At 29.0% G+C, this 22,784-nt stretch overlaps 3 protein-coding genes across 5 annotated transcripts; 2 read left to right on the top strand and 1 right to left on the bottom strand.

Annotated features, from left to right (window-relative positions):
* Positions 1-11,753: 11,753 nt before the first annotated feature.
* LOC111689760 lies at positions 11,754-13,002 on the top strand. The gene has a single exon (XM_023452222.2). The coding sequence runs from the start codon at positions 11,860-11,862 to the stop codon at positions 12,922-12,924; it is 1,065 nt and encodes a 354-aa protein (XP_023307990.2). The 5' UTR covers positions 11,754-11,859; the 3' UTR covers positions 12,925-13,002.
* Positions 13,003-14,069: 1,067 nt separating this feature from the next.
* On the top strand, positions 14,070-16,856 carry LOC111689759 (hydroxyacylglutathione hydrolase, mitochondrial). Of its 3 annotated transcripts, none has more exons than XM_023452221.2 (3): positions 14,070-14,092; positions 15,061-15,176; positions 15,864-16,856. In XM_023452221.2, exons 2-3 carry the CDS (start codon positions 15,093-15,095, stop codon positions 16,584-16,586), a joined length of 807 nt encoding a protein of 268 aa, XP_023307989.2. In that variant the 5' UTR covers positions 14,070-14,092; positions 15,061-15,092; the 3' UTR covers positions 16,587-16,856. The 3 variants fall into 3 exon arrangements, with proteins under 3 accessions (XP_023307989.2, XP_023307987.2, XP_023307988.2); XM_023452219.2 differs by lacking the exon at positions 14,070-14,092 and adding an exon at positions 14,122-14,732; XM_023452220.2 differs by lacking the exon at positions 14,070-14,092 and adding an exon at positions 14,122-14,531.
* A 1,952-nt stretch (positions 16,857-18,808) lies between these two features.
* On the bottom strand, positions 18,809-20,637 carry LOC111681025 (protein OPAQUE1-like). The gene is made up of 4 exons (XM_023442741.2): positions 20,269-20,637; positions 19,809-20,207; positions 19,450-19,751; positions 18,809-19,386 (listed from the first exon to the last, which is right to left on the bottom strand). Exons 1-4 carry the CDS (start codon positions 20,487-20,489, stop codon positions 19,037-19,039), a joined length of 1,272 nt encoding a protein of 423 aa, XP_023298509.2. The 5' UTR covers positions 20,490-20,637; the 3' UTR covers positions 18,809-19,036.
* Positions 20,638-22,784: the final 2,147 nt, after the last annotated feature.

The following is a 22,784-nucleotide window of genomic DNA, read 5'->3' on the forward strand; positions in this document are numbered from 1 at the left end:
TTTCGATTACACCTAATTGGCTGCGTGTCAAGGATTAAGGACATTATGTTAAGGATTTATTTTACTAAAAATATTCTACTTCTAGTTAAAATTTGTTAAAACATACGTCCAATTGACCGCAACTTTATAAAAAGCTTAACATAAGTCTTTTAAGATTTGTTTTTGTAATGAAACTTATTGGTAATAGTTGTTATTACGTTTTAGAATTATAAATTAAAATGTTGTTGATTATTCTTTGTTTTATTTATATTGTTTAGTCAAATTTTTGCAACAAAAAAAACTTCGTTACAAATGTTTATTGTCTTCTTTAGTTACTTTGGTTCCCACACTTTTATGAAGTGCTCAAATCAGCAAAACTTTATATATTATTTTTTTTGTGCAATAAATAAATAATATAGAAAAAATATGCTTAAAAATACAATAATGTATATTTGAATGCATGTATGTATATTGTATTTATTATGTTTGTATATTTTTATAATAAAACACATATTTTGACGTTTTCTGTCATAGTTGGGTGTCAAATTCAAAGCGAGAACAAACATATCTGACGGTTAAGGACGAATTGTTAATACACTTTACGTAACTAATTGTGATCACCAGCGTTTATAAAGCTTTCGAAAGTTCAGTTGTGGTACATTATTGTGGTGTTTACTGGCCTATTAACAAATACATTGACTCTTTCAGGAAACGATTTCTGCAGACGTCAAAGATCCTCCTACTGTTATAAAGTATATAATTCCATTCGTAAACTTACTTCTTTACTATAGTATTAATAATCGAAAAAATGTGTTTCCGTAGGGTATTTTAAAACCAACCAAACTTAAAACATTTTATTTAATTAAAATAAATCTTCTATCGCGCCATGTTTAAATAAACAAAATGTTTATTGTCAAATTTTCTTTTATAAAATTCTACGAACTTTTTCTTTATACAAACAAAATTGTAAACAAAAGTTCTTATTTATTTTGCAAAAAATTTGATTCATTACAACCAGTGATTAAAGTATGTCATTCTGTTTATTTATCTTCATATCAGGTGAAATCTATATTTTTTGAATGAAAGTTAATTTATTAATAAATATTTATATTTACATATATAATTTAATGTAAATAAATGCAATGACAGTAATTATAAGATTGAATTAATAAGTTTTTTTTTTAATGAATTTGTAAAATTAATATTAAGTAGAGATGGTTTTGAGTAAAAATGAGTTAAGTTTATTAATTCCAAGATCATATTCATATACATATGTAGCAGCGGTCACAACTGTGTTAATGATATTCTGATGCCTATAACGTCATTTGTCCCTGGTCTAATCTATAACTTAGTCTATTATTTAGTCTATGGTCTAGACTTTAGTATAGTCTATAGTCTAGTCTATAATCTAGTCTATAATCTAGTCTACAGTCTATATGTAGCAGCGGTCACAACTGTATTAATGTTATTCTGATGCTTATAACGTCATTTGTCCCTCGTCTAATCAATAGTGTAGTCTATAGTTTGGTCTATAGTCTAGTCTATGGTCTAGTCTATAGTCTAGTCTATAGTCTAGTCTATAGTCTAGTCTATAGTCTATAATCTATAATCTAGTCTATAGTCTAATCTATAGTCTAGTCTATAGTCTAGTCTATAGTCTAGTCTATAGTCTAGTCTATAGTCTAGTCTATAGTCTAGTCTATAGTCTAGTCTATAGTCTAGTCTATAGTCTAGTCTATAGTCTAGTCTATAGTCTAGTCTATAGTCTAGTCTATAGTCTAGTCTATAGTCTAGCCTATAGTCTAGTCTATAGTCTAGTCTATAGTCTAGTCTATAGTCTAGTCTATAGTCTAGTCTATAGTCTAGTCTATAGTCTAGTCTATAGTCTAGTCTATAGTCTAGTCTATAGTCTAGTCTATAGTCTAGTCTATAGTCTAGTCTATAGTCTAGTCTATAGTCTAGTCTATAGTCTAGTCTATAGTCTAGTCTATAGTCTAGTCTATAGTCTAGTCTATAGTCTAGTCTATAGTCTAGTCTATAGTCTAGTCTATAGTCTAGTCTATAGTCTAGTCTATAGTCTAGTCTATAGTCTAGTCTATAGTCTAGTCTATAGTCTAGTCTATAGTCTAGTCTATAGTCTAGTCTATAGTCTAGTCTATAGTCTAGTCTATAGTCTAGTCTATAGTCTAGTCTATAGTCTAGTCTATAGTCTAGTCTATAGTCTAGTCTATAGTCTAGTCTATAGTCTAGTCTATAGTCTAGTCTATAGTCTAGTCTATAGTCTAGTCTATAGTCTAGTCTATAGTCTAGTCTATAGTCTAGTCTATAGTCTAGTCTATAGTCTAGTCTATAGTCTAGTCTATAGTCTAGTCTATAGTCTAGTCTATAGTCTAGTCTATAGTCTAGCCTATAGTCTAGTCTAGTCTATAGTCTAGTATATAGTCTAGTCTATAGTGTAGTCTATAGTCTAGTCTATAGTGTAGTCTATAGTCTAGTCTATAGTCTAGTCTATAGTCTAGTCTATAGTCTAGTCTATAGTCTAGTCTATAGTCTAGTCTATAGTCTAGTCTATAGTCTAGTCTATAGTCTAGTCTATAGTCTAGTCTATAGTCTAGTCTATAGTCTAGTCTATAGTCTAGTCTATAGTCTAGTCTATAGTCTAGTCTATAGTCTAGTCTATAGTCTAGTCTATAGTCTAGTCTATAGTCTAGTCTATAGTCTAGTCTATAGTCTAGTCTATAGTCTAGTCTATAGTCTAGTCTATAGTCTAGTCTATAGTCTAGTCTATAGTCTAGTCTATAGTCTAGTCTATAGTCTAGTCTATAGTCTAGTCTATAGTCTAGTCTATAGTCTAGTCTATAGTCTAGTCTATAGTCTAGTCTATAGTCTAGTCTATAGTCTAGTCTATAGTCTAGTCTATAGTCTAGTCTATAGTCTAGTCTATAGTCTAGTCTATAGTCTAGTCTATAGTCTAGTCTATAGTCTAGTCTATACTCTAGTCTATAGTCTAGTCTATAGTCTAGTCTATAGTCTAGTCTATAGTCTAGTCTATAGTCTAGTCTATAGTCTAGTCTATAGTCTAGTCGATAGTCTAGTCTATAGTCTAGTCTATAGTCTAGTCGATAGTCTAGTCTATAGTCTAGTCTATAGTCTAGTCTATAGTCTAGTCTATAGTCTAGTCTATAGTCTAGTCTATAGTATAGTCTATAGTCTAGTCTATAGTCTAGTCTATAGTCTAGTCAATAGTCTAGTCTATAGTCTAGTATATAGTCTAGTCTATAGTCTAGTCTATAGTCTAGTCTATAGTCTAGTCTATAGTCTAGTCTATAATCTAGTCTATAGTCTAGTCTATAGTATAGTCTATAGTCCAGTCTATGGTCTATTCTATAGTCTAGTCTATATTCTAGTCTATAGTCTAGTCTATAGCCTAGTCTAGTCTATAGCCTAGTCTATAGTCTAGTCTATAGCCTAGTCTATAGTCAAGTCTATAGCCTAGTCTATAGTCAAGTCTATAGCCTAGTCTATAGTCAAGTCTATAGCCTAGTCTATAGTCTAGTCTATAGTCTAGCCTATAGTCTAGTCTATAGTCTAGTCTATAATCTAGTCTGTAGTCTGGTCTGTAATTTATTCGACAGTCTCGTCTTTAGTCTAGTCTAAATGCTAGTTTATTATCTAGTTTATATATCTAGTCTATATTCTAGTCTAAAGTCTAGTTTATAGTCTAGTTCATATTATAGTGTAAAGTCTAGTTTATAGTCTAGTCCATATTGTAGTCTAAAGTCTAGTATAAGGTCTAGTTTATAGTCTGGTATAAAGTATGTTTTATATTCTAGTATATAGTATGCTCCATAGTTTAGTCTGCAGATCTATTTTCTAGTATATAGTCTATTGAATATACTACAGTGTAGTCTATAGTATAATTCAATACTATTTAGGTACGTTATGGAGCAGGTCATGCAATTATCCCTAAACTTATTATACTGGCTTAAAACTGCTGACACTTGAAAGTATATATGAACATTTGGCAGTATTCAAATCCATTTTCATTGAAAATTGATGCTTTCATTGACTCCAAAGGAACAAAAGAGGCAATTGTTAAGTAATACGGAAAATTTATAACAGTAAACTTTTTTTAAACAAGTACTCAGTTAAAAACAAATCGCTTGATATGTTGCAGTTTATAAAAATTCTATGCTGCAACAAAAACAAATAGTATTTTAAAATTAAAACCAAGCACTTTAAAAACGAGATGAGATTGTGGAAATGTAATATTTTGTTTCATTTCCACTATATTCCCACTCAACACACAAGTAGGAGGAGTTTAACACGACAAAGAATAGATAGACAATCTCACTGGCAACCGTAAAGTATGCAACAGGATCAAAGTAATCTTTGACGCAGCAAAACAAAATAATAAATGAACATTGCATAAGTTGTTCTTGTTGTTGTAATAAAAGTGACAAAAACAACAACATAATGTTCTCAAAAAAGAATCAAGCAAATCCTACAAAGCATATCAAATTACTATTAAATCATATAAAGGTTTTTTACACATTTTTTTTGCTGGTACAAACAGACAGACAAACAGGAGGACAATTGTTTTTTTCGAATAAATGAATGAAGAAATGAGAAAATGTGTTTGTGAGTAAATTTTATGAATGAATTGTTGGGAAAAACCTCCCCATTTTGAGTAGGACTGCAATCCATAAGCAAAAAAGGGACGAACACAGGAAAACCCAACATCGAGGTAAATTTAATTTACAAACATTCGGTTTAAATTGTTCACTTTAGTATTTACAACACTTGGGTTAACAAACATGATTATAATGATGCTGTGTGTGTATGGTGATGATGTTAGTGGTGATGTCTACAGAAAGAAAACATATGTTTAAATTGGTATAATTTGCCACTAATTAAATCTTTGGGGAATTAAAAGAAAATATAAATTTATGAAAAAGAAAAGTTGCCTTAAAGGATTTACCACTGCCACTAACTAACTAAAAACAGTGACTAACTAACTAACTAACTAACTAACTAACTAACTAACTAACTAACTAACTAACTAACTAACTAACTAACTACCTAACTAACTAACGAACTAACTAACTAACTAACTAACTAACTAACTAACTAACTAACTAACTAACTAACTAACTAACTAAATAACTAATTTAATAACTAACAAACTAGTCTAGTCTATAGTCTAGTCTATAGTGTAGTCTTTAGTCTAGTCTATAGTCTAGTCTATAGTCTAGCCTATACTCTAGTCTATAGTCTAGTCTATACTCTAGTCTATAGTCTAGTCTATAGTCTAGTCTATAGTCTAGTCTATAGTCTAGTCTATTGTCTAGTCTATAGTCTAGTCTATAGTCTAGTCTATAGTCTAGTCTATAGTCTAGTCCATAGTCTAGTCTATAGTCTAGTCTATAGTCTAGTCTATAGTCTAGTATATAGTCTAGTCTATAGTCTAGTCTATAGTCTAGTCTATAGTCTAGTCCATAGTCTAGTCTATAGTCTAGTCTATAGTCTAGTCTATAGTCTAGTCTATAGGACTAGTCTATAGTCTAGTCTATAGTCTAGTCTATAGTCTAGTCTATAGTCTAGTCTATAGTCTAGTTTATAGTCTAGTCTATATTCTAGTCTTTAGTCAAGTCTATTGTCTAGTCTATAATCCAGTCTATAGTCTAGTCTATAGTCTTGTCTATAGTCTGGTCTATAGTCTAGTCTATAGTCAAGTTTATTATCTATTCTATAGTCTAGTCTATAATATAGAGTCTAGTTTATAGCCTAGTCTATAGTTTAGTCTATAGTCTAGTCTATAGTCTAACTAACTAACTGACGACTGACTGACTAACTAACTGAATAACTAACTAAAGAACTAACTAATTAACTAGTTAGCTAACTAACTAATAGTAAGCTGTTAAAAGGGTTTAAAATGGAATTGAAACGGAAATTTGTTTTAAAACACTTTGTTTTATTTGTAAAATTCTTTCACTTGATTTTTGCTGTTAGATTTTTATCTATTTGAAGAATTCTTCTTAATCCTCCGGATGTTTAAAAATATTTTTATAATCAATCTCAGAAAATCTTATAAACTAGGTCAACAGCAGCCAACTAAGCCAAAATCTCTTATTGTTTTAATATTTTAAAGATTTCTATCATTTGCAAGGACACAATTGACAGTTTTGAATACAATGCTGTAAAGACATTCAGAAATATTTTTTAAAAAACAATATGGCTTTAATATTTCATTTATTTACAATTTTTTTTATAAAAAATCTTTTACGTTTTTGTATTTTTTATGTTTTTTTATTAAGCGGTGGTTTTATCTTAATTGTAATTATATCTCAGCATTTTTAATTAATTACCAACTTCACACTCATAATTTGATGCCTTAGAGACTTAATAATAAATAAATGTTTGTGTAAAATTTTTATTTATATGTTTTTGTCACCCTTAACAGTCAAATCTGTGCTGCGGCCCTTACAGCAGCATTCTGCAACTAGACAAGTAAATGGACACCAAATATAATAAATCAAAAATCTGGTTGCCTTTCTTTTTGGTTTGTTAACTTTATACTCCTGTTAAAAGCTAACGTTAGGTTGCCAGATGTTATAAAATTATTAAAGATTTGAAGATATTTTAGTATAAGGAATAAGTATTTTTTAATGATCATGCATGGACTACCACTAGTCTTGGCTCAGTCAAATCTAGCTTATAGTTTAGTCTATTTTCTTTAGGATACTCTTTAATCTAGTGTAGTAAGTTTAGTCTAAAATCTAGCCTACAGTTTAGCCTATAGTTTAGTCTATAGTCTATTCTATGGTCTAGTCTATTGTATAGTTGATAGTCTAATCTATAGTCTAGTCTAAAGTCTAGTCTGTAGTCTAGCTATAGACTAGACTCTATAGTCTGGTCAAGTTTATAGTTTAGTCTATAGTACAGTCTATAGTCTACTTATTACTTTAGTCTATAGTATATAGTCTTGTCTACAGTGTTGTCTATAGTCTTGTCTATAGTCTTGTCTATAGTCTAGTCTATAGTCTTGTCTATAGCTAGTCTAAAGTCTTGTCTATAGTGTTGTCTATAGTCTAGTCTATAGTCTAATCTCTAGTCTTATCTGCAGTGTTGTCTATAGTCTAGTCTATAGTTTAGTCTATACTTTAGTCTATAGTTTAGTCTATAGTTTAGTCTATAGTCTAGTCTATAGTCTAATCTATAGTCTAGTCTTTAGTTTACAGTCTAGCCAATAGTCTAGTATATAGTCTTGTCTGTATTCTATTCTGTATTCCAGTCTGTAGTCAAGTTTATTGTCTAGTTTATAGTCTAGTCTATAGTTTAGTCTATAGTCTAGTTTATAGTACACTCTATAGTCTAGTTATCAGTCTAGTCTATAGTGTTGTCTATAGTCTATTCTAAAGTCTTGTCTACAGTGTAGTCTATAGTCTTGTCTATAGTCCTTTCCTTTGGCTTGTGTATAGTCTAGTCTCCAGTCTAGCTAATAGTCTAGTAAACAGTCTAGGATATAGTCTAGTCTATAGTCTAATCTATAGTCTAGTATATAGTCTAGTCTGCAGTCTAGTCCATAGTCTAGTATATAGTTTAGTGTATAGTCTAGTCTATATTCTTTTCTGTATTCCAGTCTGTAGTCTAGTCTATAGTCAAGCCTATAGTCTAGTCTGTAGTCTACTCTATAGTCTAGTTTATAGTCTAGTCTATGGTCTGGTCCATAATCTAGTCTATAGTATAGTCTATAGTTTAGTCTATAATCTAGTGCATAGTCTAGCTTATAGTCTAGTCTACAGTCTAGTCAATAATCTAGTCTATAGTCTAGTCTGTAGTCTAGTTTATAGTCTAGTCTATAGTCTAGTCTGTAGTCTAGTCTATAGTCTAGTCTATAGTCTAGTCTATAGTCTAGTCTATAGTCTAGTCGATGGTCTAGTCTATAGTCTAGTCTATAGTCTAGTCTATAGTCTAGTCTATAGTCTAGTCTATAGTCTAGTCTATAGTCTTGTCTATAGTCTAGTCTATAGCCTAGTCTATAGTCTAAATTGTCGGATATATTTTGATGAAGACTGAAAGCCATTTAGAAATGCTGTATCACAGAATATCTCAAACATCTGGCAACCTCAAACACCAACTTCAACTAGGCATCATTTTACACAGTCTCTCCAAATTAACGTTCTAAAACACATAATTTATATGAGTTTTTCTATTTTTTTTTATTATACAACTAAGAACACAAATCATATACTAGGGCATAGACATGGTTGTCATGTACAGTATCCCAATGTCTCCCATCAAAAGAATAAATACCCTTTCACTTATTTACATTTAAACATATGGGCGTGTAAACGCGTGCTCTAACTTGTAACTAAGTAAAACACCCAGAACAACAAAAATCCAAGCAATTAGTTTAAAAAGAACTAAAATAGTGCCACAGACAAATATATACCTCTATAAAAGCAAGTACAACTAGACCGCTTTTCTAATGACTGACAGTTGAAGAAAATTTGAAACCATATTTTGAAATATGAAGTCAAGCATGTTGGAAATTGTTTTTCTTTGTTTTTTTTCGGAACACATTTATTTAAAGGCTAATTATGAAAAATTTTTGATAAATTCAAAAATGAAAGAAAATATTAGGCTAATATTTAAGATTTTATTTTTAAATTTAAAAAATATCAATTTTAAAAAATTAATTGTAATATATCAAAAAAAACTTTCGTTTTAAAGTTTTTCTATAGAAAATCTTTCATTTAAAAGTTTTTTATAGAAAATCTTTCGTTTTAAAGGTTTTCTATAGAAAGTCTTTCGTTTTAAAGGTTTTCTATAGAAAGTCTTTCGTTTTAAAGGTTTTCTATAGAAAATAATTCGTTTTAAAGGTTTTCTATAGAAAATCTTTCGTTTTAAAGGTTTTCTATAGAAAATCTTTCGTTTTAAAGATTTTCTATAGAAAATCTTTCGTTTTTAAGGTTTTCTATAGAAAATCTTTCGTTTTTAAGGTTTTCTATAGAAAATCTTTCGTTTTTAAGGTTTTCTATAGAAAATCTTTCGTTTTTAAGGTTTTCTGTAGAAAATCTTTCGTTTTTAAGGTTTTCTATAGAAAATCTTTCGTTTTAAGGTTTTCTATAGAAAATCTTTCGTTTTAAAGGTTTTCTATAGAAAATCTTTCGTTTTAAAGGTTTTCTATAAAAAATCTTTCGTTTTAAAGGTTTTCTATAGAAAATCTTTCGTTTTAAAGGTTTTCTATAGAAAATCTTTCGTTTTAAAGGTTTTCTATAGAAAATCTTTCGTTTTAAAGGTTTTCTATAGAAAATCTTTCGTTTTAAAGGTTTTCTATAGAAAATCTTTCGTTTTAAAGGTTTTCTATAGAAAATCTTTCGTTTTAAAGGTTTTCTATAGAAAATCTTTCGTTTAAAAGTGTTTCTTTAGAAAAATTGTTCATTTATAAGATTCTCTATAGAAAATCCTTCATTTTAAGGTTTTTCTATAGAAAATGTCTTCTAAGGAAAATCCTTCATTATAAAAGGTTTTCTCTATAAAAAAATCTTTCGTTTTAAAGGTTTTCTATAGAAAACTTTTCGTTTGTAAGGTTTTCTATAGAAAACTTTTCGTTTGTAAGGTATCCTTTAAAGTTTTTCTTTCTTTTTAAAGTTTTTCTATGAAAATCTATTGTTTTAAAGTTTTTTTATAAAAAATTTTTCGTTTTAAATTTTTTTTATAAAAAATTTTTCGTTTGGGAGTTTTTTGTTCTAAAACGACGTGAAGTCCTTTGTTGAAGCCCTTCTTAAAAATTCATATTTCTATAAACCCTAAAAATTACAATTTCCTTGAACTTCTACTTCCTTTTCGTGTTAAATTCAAAACAAAATATTAAATAATTTTACATAATCTCAATAGTTTAACTTACTTTAAGTCTTAGTTTTATATAAATCTCCTTAAGCCTTGTTTTATTTTCTCAATAAAGTACTTTTCCTCAAACTGATCATTAGACAACACAAGATATTTATAGAGAACAAAAAGAATAGAGACAATTTTTAATCCCACGCAATCACCTCTCGAAAATGGAGCAAAACAATGGTTAATGTTTTGTAAACAAATACTTAAAATGTGTGTTAATCCCTTAACTACTCAGTTACTTAAACACGATTGTTACTCTCGCAATCTTGCACTACAAAAAAAAACAACAAATAAAACATAATGACAGTTTAACAAAAAAAAAAAAAAAAAAACAAGAGAAAATGTCAGGTTGTGTCGCGTCATACGAATGACACTGACTGTCATTGTCAAAGTGGAAAAACTCTTCTTTATTTTACTAGACAATAGACATACAAAATTTTACAATATTTTCGCACCTTTTTCGCCCAAAAAAATCACATTTTTATTTCATATTTGTTGTTGTACAGTAGTTAGAGAGCGGATTTATTATTTACCTTTTCCCACTTTAAACAATGGCTGAGTATGTTTGAGTGTTTCGAAATATGTTCTCTTGACATTGTAAATGTCATTCATATTTTATTATTATTATTATTTTATACCTGTCATCATTATTATATTGTATTCCTTTGTTAACTGTCAAATGGCAAAAATATGTATTTTGTTGTAGTTTGCGTAAACTACAACATTTTAACAAACAATTACACAATTGCCAAAGTCTATTTGAACAAATCAGATGATTTGCTATTCCATTTAGAGAAGGGGTGCCTTTTTTTGAATTGTATTTCATATTTAAGTATTAAATTACATATTGAGGTTATGTCTGTGTCCTTAATTTTGGCGAAAAAATGATAATCAAAAACTCATTAAAGGTACTTTAGATTGAAAATATTAGTTAGTATCGAAAAAGATTATTAATTTAGTTGGCGTCGTATGAAAACGAAAGATTTTCTATATAAACCTTTAAAACGAATGATTTACTATAGAAAAACTTTAAAACGTAGGATTTCTCTAAAGAAAAACTTTTATACAAATGATTTTTTATAGAAAACTTTTAAATGAAAGATTTTCTATAAAAAAACTTTTAAACAAAAGATTTTCTTTAGAAAAACTTTAAACCAAAAGATTTTCTATAGAAAAACTTTAAACCAAAAGATTTTCTATAAAAAAACTGTAAAACGAAAGATTTTCAATAGAATACCATTAAAACCAAAGATTTTCTATAGAAAAACTTTTAAACGAAAGATTTTCTATAGAAAAACCTTTAAAATTAAAGATTTTCTAAAGAAGAACTATTAAACGAAGGATTTTCTATAGATACACTTTTAAACGAAAGATTTTCTATAGAAAAACTTTAAAACGAAAGATTTTCTATAGAAAAACTTTAAAACGAAAGATTTTCTATAGAAAACCTTTAAAACGAAAGATTTTCTATAGAAAACCTTTAAAACGAAAGATTTTCTATAGAAAACCTTTAAAAAGAATCATTTTCTATGGAAAATCTTTAAAACAAAAGATTTTGTAAAGAAAACTTTTAAAACGAAGGATATTCTATGGAACACCTTTAAATTAAAGAATTTTCTATAGAAAACTTTTAAAATTAAAAATTTTCTATAGAAAACATTTAAAACAAAAGATTTTCTATAGAAACCCTTTAAAAAGAATCATTTTCTGTGGAAAGCAGGAATCTGTTTCTAATGAAACACTTTAAACGAAAGATTTTCAAAGGAAAAAGCTTTAAAACAAAAGAATGTGGATTATGTTAAGGAAAATATCGGAATGAATCGATTTTTTATAAGAATACTTCCTCAACAACTTGATTTTAAAATCTCTAAATATAATTTTCAAATTTCATTTACTATTGAAAGATTCAAATTTAAATTTTTCCCTCGACTTATTATATTTCACTATTTGTATTCACTCAATATTGTTAAAACCACAATGTCAGATACCCCACCAGAACGTAATTCGAATTCAAAATCGAATCTAATTGAAGTCCAACATGTGGGTGTAACAGCTAAATTGCAATCTCCTCTAAAAAGTCTAATGTTAAGCTATAGTTCCTCAACTGATTCAGAAAACAATCAGGTTCTTTATCGTGGTGAACATCATAGTAATACGAAGTATAATAAGTTCCTAAACGAAATCACCAATGGTTCGGATACAACCATAACAGAGAATTCAAAAATTCTATATGAAATGACCGCTGTAACTAGAGAAATGAAAAGAAAGTCCAAAAATAATTTAACACCCTCGAAAATAGAATTTCAATTGTATACGAAACCTAAGAAAAGATTGCAAAGGACTAAGGGTAATGAAAATAAGAAACTAAAAAGACAACTATTTGAGGATAAAAGGGAGAATAAAAAAGAAAAGAATGTGATCAAAAAAGAAAACACAATATTTCAACGTTTAAAGTTGTCTTTAAAGAAAATGAAGGATTCCAAAAAATTGGAACAACGACCAGAGGTAGATAAAATTTTCTCGGATTTGCCAGAACCAGAGTTATTGCCTCATAATCTTAACTCTAATAAAGATATCAAAATAGGTATTTACCCTTTTGAATATGGTTGTGCTGATTACCTCAAAACCCATGATTGTCCACCACAAATTTACTCTTTAATATTAGCGGAAAGGGCCACACATTATGCCACTCGCTTTTGGGCTGAATTCTTTGGTAGTCTACAAATTGCTATAGTTTTTATAGTGACCTTTATCCTGCAAACATATCGTTTTGTTTTGTATTCTCTAATAAATATTCTATTGGTGGAATTTCTTCACATGACTTCGGATTATTTGTTGAAACCTTTACTTACAGTAATTTTTAACGGGTTTCTTCAACCGCCCTTGATATTCTGCTTTAATATATTGTCCTCCTTACGTGATATTTTGGAACCTATAGCCGATACTTTAAATAATTTTATGAAACCTTTGGCCACAGTGGGTCGTAGTATACGTCTCGTTCATGTCACGTACAACAAAAAGAATATCGCTAAAAATGTTTAATTATATTTGTGTTTATCGTTTAATGTTAAAAATTTATTTAATAAAAGAAATTTTTTAAAACATTTTCTTAAAATTCTTTTTAAAAACATTCAACCCGAAAATTTTATAGAAAATCTTTGTTTTTAAAGTTTTTTTTCGTTTTATAAATTTTTTATAGAAAATCTTTCGTTTTAAAGTCTTTCTATAAAAAATATTTTGTTTTAATGGTTTTCTATAGAAAATCTTTCGTTTCAAAGGTTTTCTATAGAAAATCTTTCGTTTTAAACATTTTCTATAGAAAATCTTTCGTTTTAAACATTTTCTATAGAAAATCTTTCGTTTTATACATTTTCTATAGAAAATCTTTCGTTTTATACATTTTCTATAGCAAATCTTTCGTTTTAAAGATTTTCTATAGAAAATCTTTCTTTTTAAAGTTTTTCTATAGAAAATCTTTTGTTTTAAAGCTTATCAATAGAAAATCTTTCGTTTTAAAGCTTTTCAATAGAAAATCTTTCGTTTTAAAGGTTTTCTATAGAAAATCTTTCGTTTTAAAGGTTTTCTATAGAAAATCTTTCCTTTTAAAGGTTTTCTATAGAAAATCTTTCGTTTTAAAGGTTTTCTATAGAAAATCTTTCGTTTTAAAGGTTTTCTATAGAAAATCTTTCGTTTTAAAGGTTTTCTATAGAAAATCTTTCGTTTTAAAGGTTTTCTATAGAAAATCTTTCGTTTTAAAGGTTTTCTATAGAAAATCTTGAGTTTTAAAGGTTTTCTATAGAAAATCTTGAGTTTTAAAGGTTTTCTATAGAAAATCTTGAGTTTTAAAGGTTTTCTATAGAAAATCTTGAGTTTTAAAGGTTTTCTATAGAAAATCTTGAGTTTTAAAGGTTTTCTATAGAAAGTCTTTCCTTTTAAAGGCTTTCTATAAAAAATCTTTCGTTTTAAAGTTTTTTATAGAAAATCTTTTGTTTTGAAGTTTTTCTGTAGAAAATCTTTCGTTTTTAAGATTTTCTATAGAAAATTAATTATTTTTTTTAATTATTTCAAATATTGAAGTGTTATTCTTTAAACGTTTACGTTACGTTTTTGTTTAGCTTTGACCAATTGCATAACATTAAATTCCAACCATCTGGCATCTTTGTTTCTTATCATTATTATTAATTTTCCGCAAAATAGTTGTTCGAACGCAGTAAGTCAGTGTGAAAAATAGAAAATTTCATTTATTATTTTGTCCATAGTGAACGCACAATAATTAATTTCGCATAAATTTTATTAAATTTTTAGTTTGCTTTTTGTTTACCAAACTATATAACAATAATAAACATTAGTTTTATTAGAAATTTAACAAAAACAATATACATCGGCTTTTGCTAAAGAACAACAATAAAAAAAGTGAAAAAATTAAACGAAAAATAGAAATTGTAGAGATAAAAAGGAAAACGTGTAGAAAAATTTTGCAAAAAAGACCACAAAGTGTTACGGAATAATAAAATAAACATTGACTGTGTGTGTTGTTGAATTGTTTCATATTAGCAAAATTTTTCAAACATAAATCAATTAAATGCTTCCATTTTGGTCACGTTTTAAACACGGTGTTTTACAAAATTTGACCGCAACATATTTTCGAGGTTTGTTTGTTATCAATCGAACGACCAACCATAATGTGGGCCATCAAACAACTTTTCCAAGATGTTTGTGGCTGCAAACTATGTCTTCTTCCTCTTCTACACGTAATAAGTTGGTGACAGGTGGTGTTTGTTTATTAATGGTGCCGGGCAATGGAGTTGATTTTAATAAACGTTTATTACAAATAAACCATACGCAAATTTGTAATTATTATTATTGTTTAAAAGAAAACATTTAAATTCATTTGTGACATTTTTTTCTTATTGTAATTTATACAATTTTTTTACGTTGTTTTCTTTGTTTGTTCTGTTTTTTTTTTTTGCTTTTTCTTGTTTTTGTTGATGACACAGCAACAGCTGTTTGTTTATATCTTATTCTCACTGTTGTAATTTGTCAAGTTTTTTGGTTGTTGTCTTAGCTAAGCAACATATATTGTTGTTATTATTGACTTATAGATAGCGCTGTTAAAATTTAGTTACAAAATCGTTAGAATTTTGTTCTTTTTTTGTAAATACAAAATTCTTTTTTTAGCACAAAAATTACGCAAAGTTGGTTTTAGAGGTATGCATAGTTCCATAGAAAATTTAAAAATGGCCGCCATGCAAGTTAAAATTCTACCAGCTTTACAGGACAATTACATGTATATGGTAAGTCTTACATTTCTGCTAACAGAGCTTTTCTTTAGAAGAAATCTGTGAGTAATAAGGGGAAACAACAACAATAAAATGAAACTAGAGATTGTAACTGACCCGTTGTCGCCGATGTCGGTGGATAAACGACAAGTTCCACTAGTCGTTTCGGGAAATTTCGATTGGGCTTTGATCTTTGAGTTCAAAAGTTCCTAAGTTCCAAAGTTAGTTACTTATTTAGTTAGTTAGTTAGTTAGATAGTTAGTTAGTGAATTAGTTAGTTAATTAGTTAGTTAATTAGTTAGTTAATTAGTTAGTTAGTTAATTAGTTAGTTAATTAGTTAATTAGTTAGTTAGTTAGTTAGTTAGTTGGTTAGTTAGTTAGTTAGTTAGTTAGTTAGTTAGTTAGTTAGTTAGTTAGTTAGTTAGTTAGTTAGTTAGTGAGTTAGTTAGTTAGTTGGTTGGTTGGTTATTAAGTTAGTGATTTAGTTAGTTAGTTGGTTGGTTGGTTGGTTAGTTAGTTAATTAGTTAGTTAATTAGTTAGTTAGTTAGTTAGTTAGTTAGTTAGTTAGTTAGTTAGTTAGTTAGTTAGTGAGTTAGTGAGTTAGTGAGTTAGTTAGTTAGTTAGTTAGTTAATTAGTTAGTTAATTAGTTACTTAGTTATTTGTCAACATTTCAATATAATTCCTATTATTCAATTACAGATCATTTGCGGTAACACTCGTGAAGCTGCCATTGTCGATCCCGTTGACCCTGAAGCTGTCATCAATGCTGTCAAACAAGAAAGTGTCAACTTAACCAAAGTCTTGACCACCCATCATCATTGGGATCATGCTGGTGGTAATGAAAAACTAGTTAAACTCTTCAACAAACCTCTCGATGTTTATGGTGGTGATGAGCGTATTGGCGCTCTTAATCATAAAGTGACACAAGATGATCGTTTGAATATTGGCGATTTAAAGGTGACCTGTTTGTTTACTCCTTGTCACACTACTGGTCATATTTGTTACTTTGTGGAAGCACCCAATGGTGATAAATGTGTCTTCACTGGTGATACTCTCTTTCAGGGTGGTTGTGGTCGTTTCTTTGAAGGCACTGCTGAACAAATGTATGCTGCTTTAGTGGAAAAATTATCAGCATTACCCGATGACACTAAGGTATTTTGTGGTCATGAGTACACTTTGCAAAACATGGCCTATGCTCGTCACGTCGAACCTCAAAATGAAAACATTCTGAAGAGAATTGAATGGGCGAAATTGCGTCGTGCCACTCAATCGCCTACTGTGCCTTCTACCATTGCTGAGGAGAAATCATGGAATCCATTTATGCGTGTTCACGAGGCTTCCGTACAAAAACATGCCAATGAATCTGATCCCATACGTACCATGGGTAGTTTACGTAAAGAAAAGGATAATTTTAAGGCTTAAGCGATTTTGTTGTTTCCAGTAAAACGTGTAATTTTCTTGCTGTTCTCCCATTATTGTTTAAAGTTTTTAGCAACTAGTTATTTTCTTCTTCATTTTCGGCACTTTTTGTTAAATACAAATAATTTGAATTGTATTTGTTTGATTGAAAGAAAAATTTGTTTTGAAGGCAAAAAACTGGATTTTTTTGTTATGAAATTGGCTGCTATTTTTGCAAAAAATATACATATAGATTAAATAAATGAATTTCGGGTTTTGGTTATAGAAGAATAATTGTGAAGTGTTGTGAAAAGTGTTGTGAAAAGTGTTCAATCAAGTGTAATTAAAAAAAAATTTAATGTTGTAAACAACAAACATTTTTAAAGTGGTAATTAATTATTGTTCTTAATAAATTGTACATTATTGAATAATTTCAAAACTCTCAACTAAAAGTTAAATTTTAAAAAAAGACTTTTTTATCTTTTCTTCAAATACTAGACAATAGTCCACCATTTAAATTTATTATCTAAATAAACTAATCACATCTCTGGAATGTGTTGTTTGTTGATAAGCAAATTGTTTTATATAAATCTAGAATGAGTGACTGTATTCTCAAGTCCAAAATGTTAAAAATAATCTTGTTTAATAAACAAAGTTTATCTCGTTTATCTTTATTTGTTAGAAATCTTATAAATAGTTTGGAAATTTATCACAAACTTCACAACTGAGAAATTTAAATAATAAGATAAGGCTATTAAATGAAGGTCAAGTTCTTGAAAACTAATTGTTAATTTAGAATAGTATTTCTAAACTTAAGTGTTCTCTTCTAACTATATGTATCCCTAGTCTATAAAATTTCCTCTTAATAACTCCTGTTGTGTATCAAAAAAACCCTTATGCACTTTACTTAGTATACTGATTTATTACTAAACCCTAAAGTTTCTACTAAATATATAAATGTAACTTCTTGTTGTCAGTTCTCTTTTATACTTTACAACTTTACCACTTATGACACTTTATTTCTTTCTTTATTTCTGCACTCATTCATTCCACTGGTACACTTACTTTATCATTAGTATTTTATTTTTGGAACTGTACAACACATTCAAGTACATTTTACTAAGCGATTTGGTTAAAATACCAAATGTTTTCTACTACTTTCTCTTATGTAAATAATGTTTTTTTTCCCTTTAAGCCAGCAACAGCAGCTACCAACTTTTCCTTTAACCTTTTTTTTTATTTTGTTCTTTTGCATGTAAAACATTCTTCTTACTTCTTATAGCACTTGTCATAGTTTTTGTCATGATGTATTGCTGCCACTTTATAGTAAAAGTATACAACTGTGGAGAGTATATCATAATAGTAAATGGTAGAGTGAAATAACTTTAAAGTTTTGTATTTTGTGTGGTTTATAGTTTTCCCCAAACAATTCTTATTTAAAATGTGACACAGTTTGTAAAACTGGAGTAGGAAAAAGAATTCTGTGGAAGTAAAACTATCATCTGTCAAACATTTAAAACATTTAACGAATGTAATTTTAAGGCATTAACATAGAAGGGAAATGTTTAGTGAAAAAGATATTTTCTTTAAAAGTTAACTAAGTAACATACTACCTACCTAACTAACTAACTAACTAACTAACTAACTAACTAACTAACTAACTAACTAACTAACTAACTAACTAACAAACTAACTAAATAACTAACTAACTAACTAACTAACTAACTAACTAACTAACTAACTAACTAACTAACTAACTAACTAACTAAATCAACACCTTTGTGTTAGATAGATAGATATATCATCTATCTATCTATCTATCTATCTATCTATCTATCTATCTATCTATCTATCTATCTATCTATCTATCTATCTATCTATCTATCTATCTATCTATCTATCTATCTATCTATCTATCTATCTATCTATCTATCTATCTATCTATCTATCTATCTATCTATCTATCTATCTATCTATCTATCTATCTATCTATCTATCTATCTATCTATCTATCTATCTATCTATCTATCTATCTATCTATCTGTCCATCTATGAATGTTATATTTTCAATACAGCTGATAGTTTTGCGAAGAGTTTTCTTAAAGTTTTTTAGAAGTTCTTTTTACTTGGAGAGATCTGGAGAACTGTCGATAATATAATTTCTTTCAACAGATTATATAAAGGCGATAAATATGAGATTTAAAAGCTAAAGACAACGAGGAAAGAAAAAGGTCATAAATTCGGGAATTGTCGGAAGTGCATCGTTATGTGATTAGCGATTAAAACCGATCATTATAAAATACTGTTTATTTAATATAAGACAAATATATAGCAACAAATATTAGAATATTTTTTCTATAAAAACTGAAATCTATTTAAGAACATAACCTACTGATTCATCTGCAAAAGTGACACACTTAGGATGATCACTATTCCAGGAGTATAAATAATAGAAGTTGCTTGTTTATGGAATCTTAACCTTTACCATCATCAGTTAATATTGATTTTGGACTATTGCGCATGGAAGTTGAAGAACTTAAATTATTACTTTTGTCTCTCTCTTGTGATAAGAACTTAGCCTTTGCTTTATCTAAGTCCTCATGAAATTCTCGTCTACAATAACAATTACCCTGTAGAAGACTCATTTTCGATTCGATTTCTTTAAGAAATTTTTCTACATTTTGAGGATTTCTGAATACATTTGGGTCAACATTAACATTATTTTCCGTTATAATCTTCCATTTTTTCATGCTGCTAACAACATCACCACAAAAGGAGGGGGTTTCAGGAAGAGATTCAATCCCTTGCGATTGTTTGGAAAAGGCTAAATAATATTCACATTTAATTTCTTAGAGTTCGTTTTTTTTCGCTTTCGGCTATTACTTACCCGATTTTTTTCTTAATTTAGTCGGTTTCGCTAGTTCCCGATTTGCTTCTTCATACATTTGCAAAATTTTGGATATTCTCATATCGGCATCTTTGGCATTATAGAGTGGTGCACATTTTGGCGCACAAAGATTGTGTATATCGGGCCCTGAAAAGGGTACTTTTGTTCCGTAAGCTGACTTTTTATGTTCTCTTCTAGCAACCTCGATTTCATGGCGTCGCTGTTCTTTCGCCTGTATTGAACGTTGATTGCAAGCTTTGAACGTTAAAGAGGCCAATAATTGTTCGACTTTAGAAAGGGCACTAAGAATAAATGAAATAGTTTTACATTCGAATAATTTTTGTAAACTTCCTTTATACCTGCTATTCCTTAACGAGTATATTCCCGGTATCTGGTGAGTCCTTAGCAAATGATGCAACTTAAAGGCTACACAATAAAGCAGATCTTCTCCGGCCATTAATTGCAGACGCATTAAACGTGTATGATCGTGTATATGATGACGTACCCACCAACCGCGCCATAAAGCCTGAATTCTCTGGGCAGCCCGATAATAATGTTGTTCAATACGTTGCTGCAGAGTTTCCTCAACTTTTCGAAAATACAAACGCTGACAATAAAAACGGCGCCATTCTCGTTGTATTATAATGGCGGCTAGACGTAAACGTCTATATTTCGTGCGAAGCAACCAACCGCGTAAGTAACGTTGTATGCAGCGAGCGGCCTTGAATTCCAAATAATCTTGTAGCAACAAACAGGTTCTAGACAAAATAAAATATATATGTACACATAATTTCCTTTATAAATAAATTTCCTTCCAACCTTGATACTCCCTTTTTCAGTTCGTGTTGCGATTCTTCATATGCCATTGTTTCATAGCCTTCTGCTTCATCTAAACATTCTTCTTCGCAATCTCCTATAGACTTCTCCTCCTTAATTGTAAGATTTGAAGTTTTGTTAATGGTGTTTGGTAAAATTTCTACAGTTGGTTTAAGTTCTAGTAAAGAGTTTAAACGCGACTTTTGTTTCCTTTTGCTGGGCATTTTCTTTTTTAAACAAATTTTAATAATTTTTTTTCTAAAAAATATACATATGTCATTGTTTTCAGATTTTAAAATAAAATCTTTCAATGAAATATTGATTTTAAGTTAAAGTCAAGATCCCAATTGTCATTGTCCCAATTTTAAGATTTATCAAAAGTTGAATAACGTAATAACTCCCAATTCTGATAGATTTCTCTCACATGAATTTTGAGACTTGAACTAGAACAGAACAGAATTAAAATGAAACTAAAACAGAACTAGAACAGAATTAGAACAGAACTTGAACAGAACTACAACAGAAATACAACAGAACTAGAACAGAACTAGAACAGAACTAGAACAGAACTAGAACAGAACTAGAACAGAACTAGAACAGAACTTGAACAGAACTAGAACAGAACTAGAACAGAACTAGAACAGAACTAGAACAGAACTAGAACAGAACTAGAACAGAACTAGAACAGAACTAGAACAGAACTAAAACAGAACTAGAACAGAACTAGAACAGAACTAGAACAGAACTACAACAGAACTACAACAGAACTAGAACAGAACTAGAACAGAACTAGAACAGAACAAAAACAGAACTAAGACAGAACAAGAACTAGAACAGAACTAGAACAGAACTAGAACAGAACTAGAACAGAACTAGAACAGAACTAAAACAGAACTAGAACAGAACTAGAACAGAACTAGAACAGAACTACAACAGAACTAGAACAGAACTAGAACAGAACAAAAACAGAACTAGAACTAGAACAGAATTAGAATAGAAGTAGAACAGAACTAGAACAGAACTAGAACAGAACTAGAACAGAACTAGAACAGAACTAGAACAGAACTAGAACAGAACTAGAACAGAACAGAACAGAACTAGAACAGAACAGAACTAGAACAGAACAGAACTAGAACAGAACTAGAACAGAACTAGAACAGAACTAGAACAGAACAGAACTAGAACAGAACTAGAACAGAACTAGAATAGAACTAGCACAAAGCTATAACAGAGCTACAACAGAAATAGAACAGAACTATAACATAACTAGTACAGAACTAGAGGAGAAATAGAACAGAACAAGAGCAGAAGTAGAAAAGAACAAGAACAGATCTAGAACAGAACTATATCTGAACTACAAACCAATTTCTTTGTTAAAATTTAAATTTTTACTAAAATTCTTAATTTTTAATAAATGTCCTAATATTGTTTAAAAACAAAATTTTACTTATTTACCTAATATCCTGTGAAAAATAAAATTTTTTTAAAGTTTTTTTTACTAAAAATTCGAAGTCTTTTTTTTAAACATTTTAAATTTTTACTCCTAATTTTTTCTCATACAACTTTAACATAAAAAAATCTTATTTGTAAGCTATGGATACGACCAGAAGTACAACGAAAATTTATTGTTACGCGTGTTTCCTCGTCAGCAAAAGTTTACTTAAGGTTTGTTACAAAAAAGCAACAACAATGCATGCAAAATTTTGGTATATGCAAAACTGAGAAGCGAATAGTAAGCAATGTTTATTTATAAGATATTTCTGTAGCAAAAAGTTGCAACTACCGTTGTGCAATGTTTGCTTTTCAAACTGACAAATTCGATAAATATAGAATTTATAGTTCTAGTACAGTAATATTTCAGTTCTAGTTGAGTTCTAGTTCAGTTTTACTATAGTTCTAGTTTAAGCAAAACTATTATTATTGATCAGTATATAAAACAACTTAAAAATGCTATAAATAATCACAAAAGAAAACAAAACATTTTATTTCCATTAGACTGACACATGATAACGATGGAGTTTATTTATTGTGTTTATTTCAATAATATTTTTTGTTGTTTTATCTAATCAGTCAACACGTTTATTAAATAAAAATAAAAAGGTAAACAATTAGAAATCAAAACAATGTTTATGGTTATTTTTAAACAAAAATAATCGAATATTTGATTAAACAATTGCCAGTTTTTGTTTACATTTTAAACTCAATGGGAGAAATGTTTACTATATTTAGCTCTGTTGTAGGCTGACTAATGATAGTCTTTAGGCTAAACTACAAGCTTGTTTAATAAGAATGATAATTCAATTGGAGTCTGTTCTGTTCTAGTTCAATTTCTGTTTTAGTTCTTTCTATTTCTGTTCTAGTTCTGTTGTAGCTCTGTTCTAGTTCTGTTCTAGTTCTAGTTCTGTTCTAAGTCTGTTCTAGTTCTCTTCTAGTTCTGTTCTAGTTCTGTTCTAGTTCTGTTCTAGTTCTGTTCTAGTTCTGTTCTAGTTCTGTTCTAGTTCTGTTCTAGTTCTGTTCTA

Source organism: Lucilia cuprina, chromosome 5 (genome assembly GCF_022045245.1).
Source record: "Lucilia cuprina isolate Lc7/37 chromosome 5, ASM2204524v1, whole genome shotgun sequence".
Classification (NCBI taxonomy): Eukaryota; Metazoa; Arthropoda; class Insecta; order Diptera; family Calliphoridae; genus Lucilia; species Lucilia cuprina.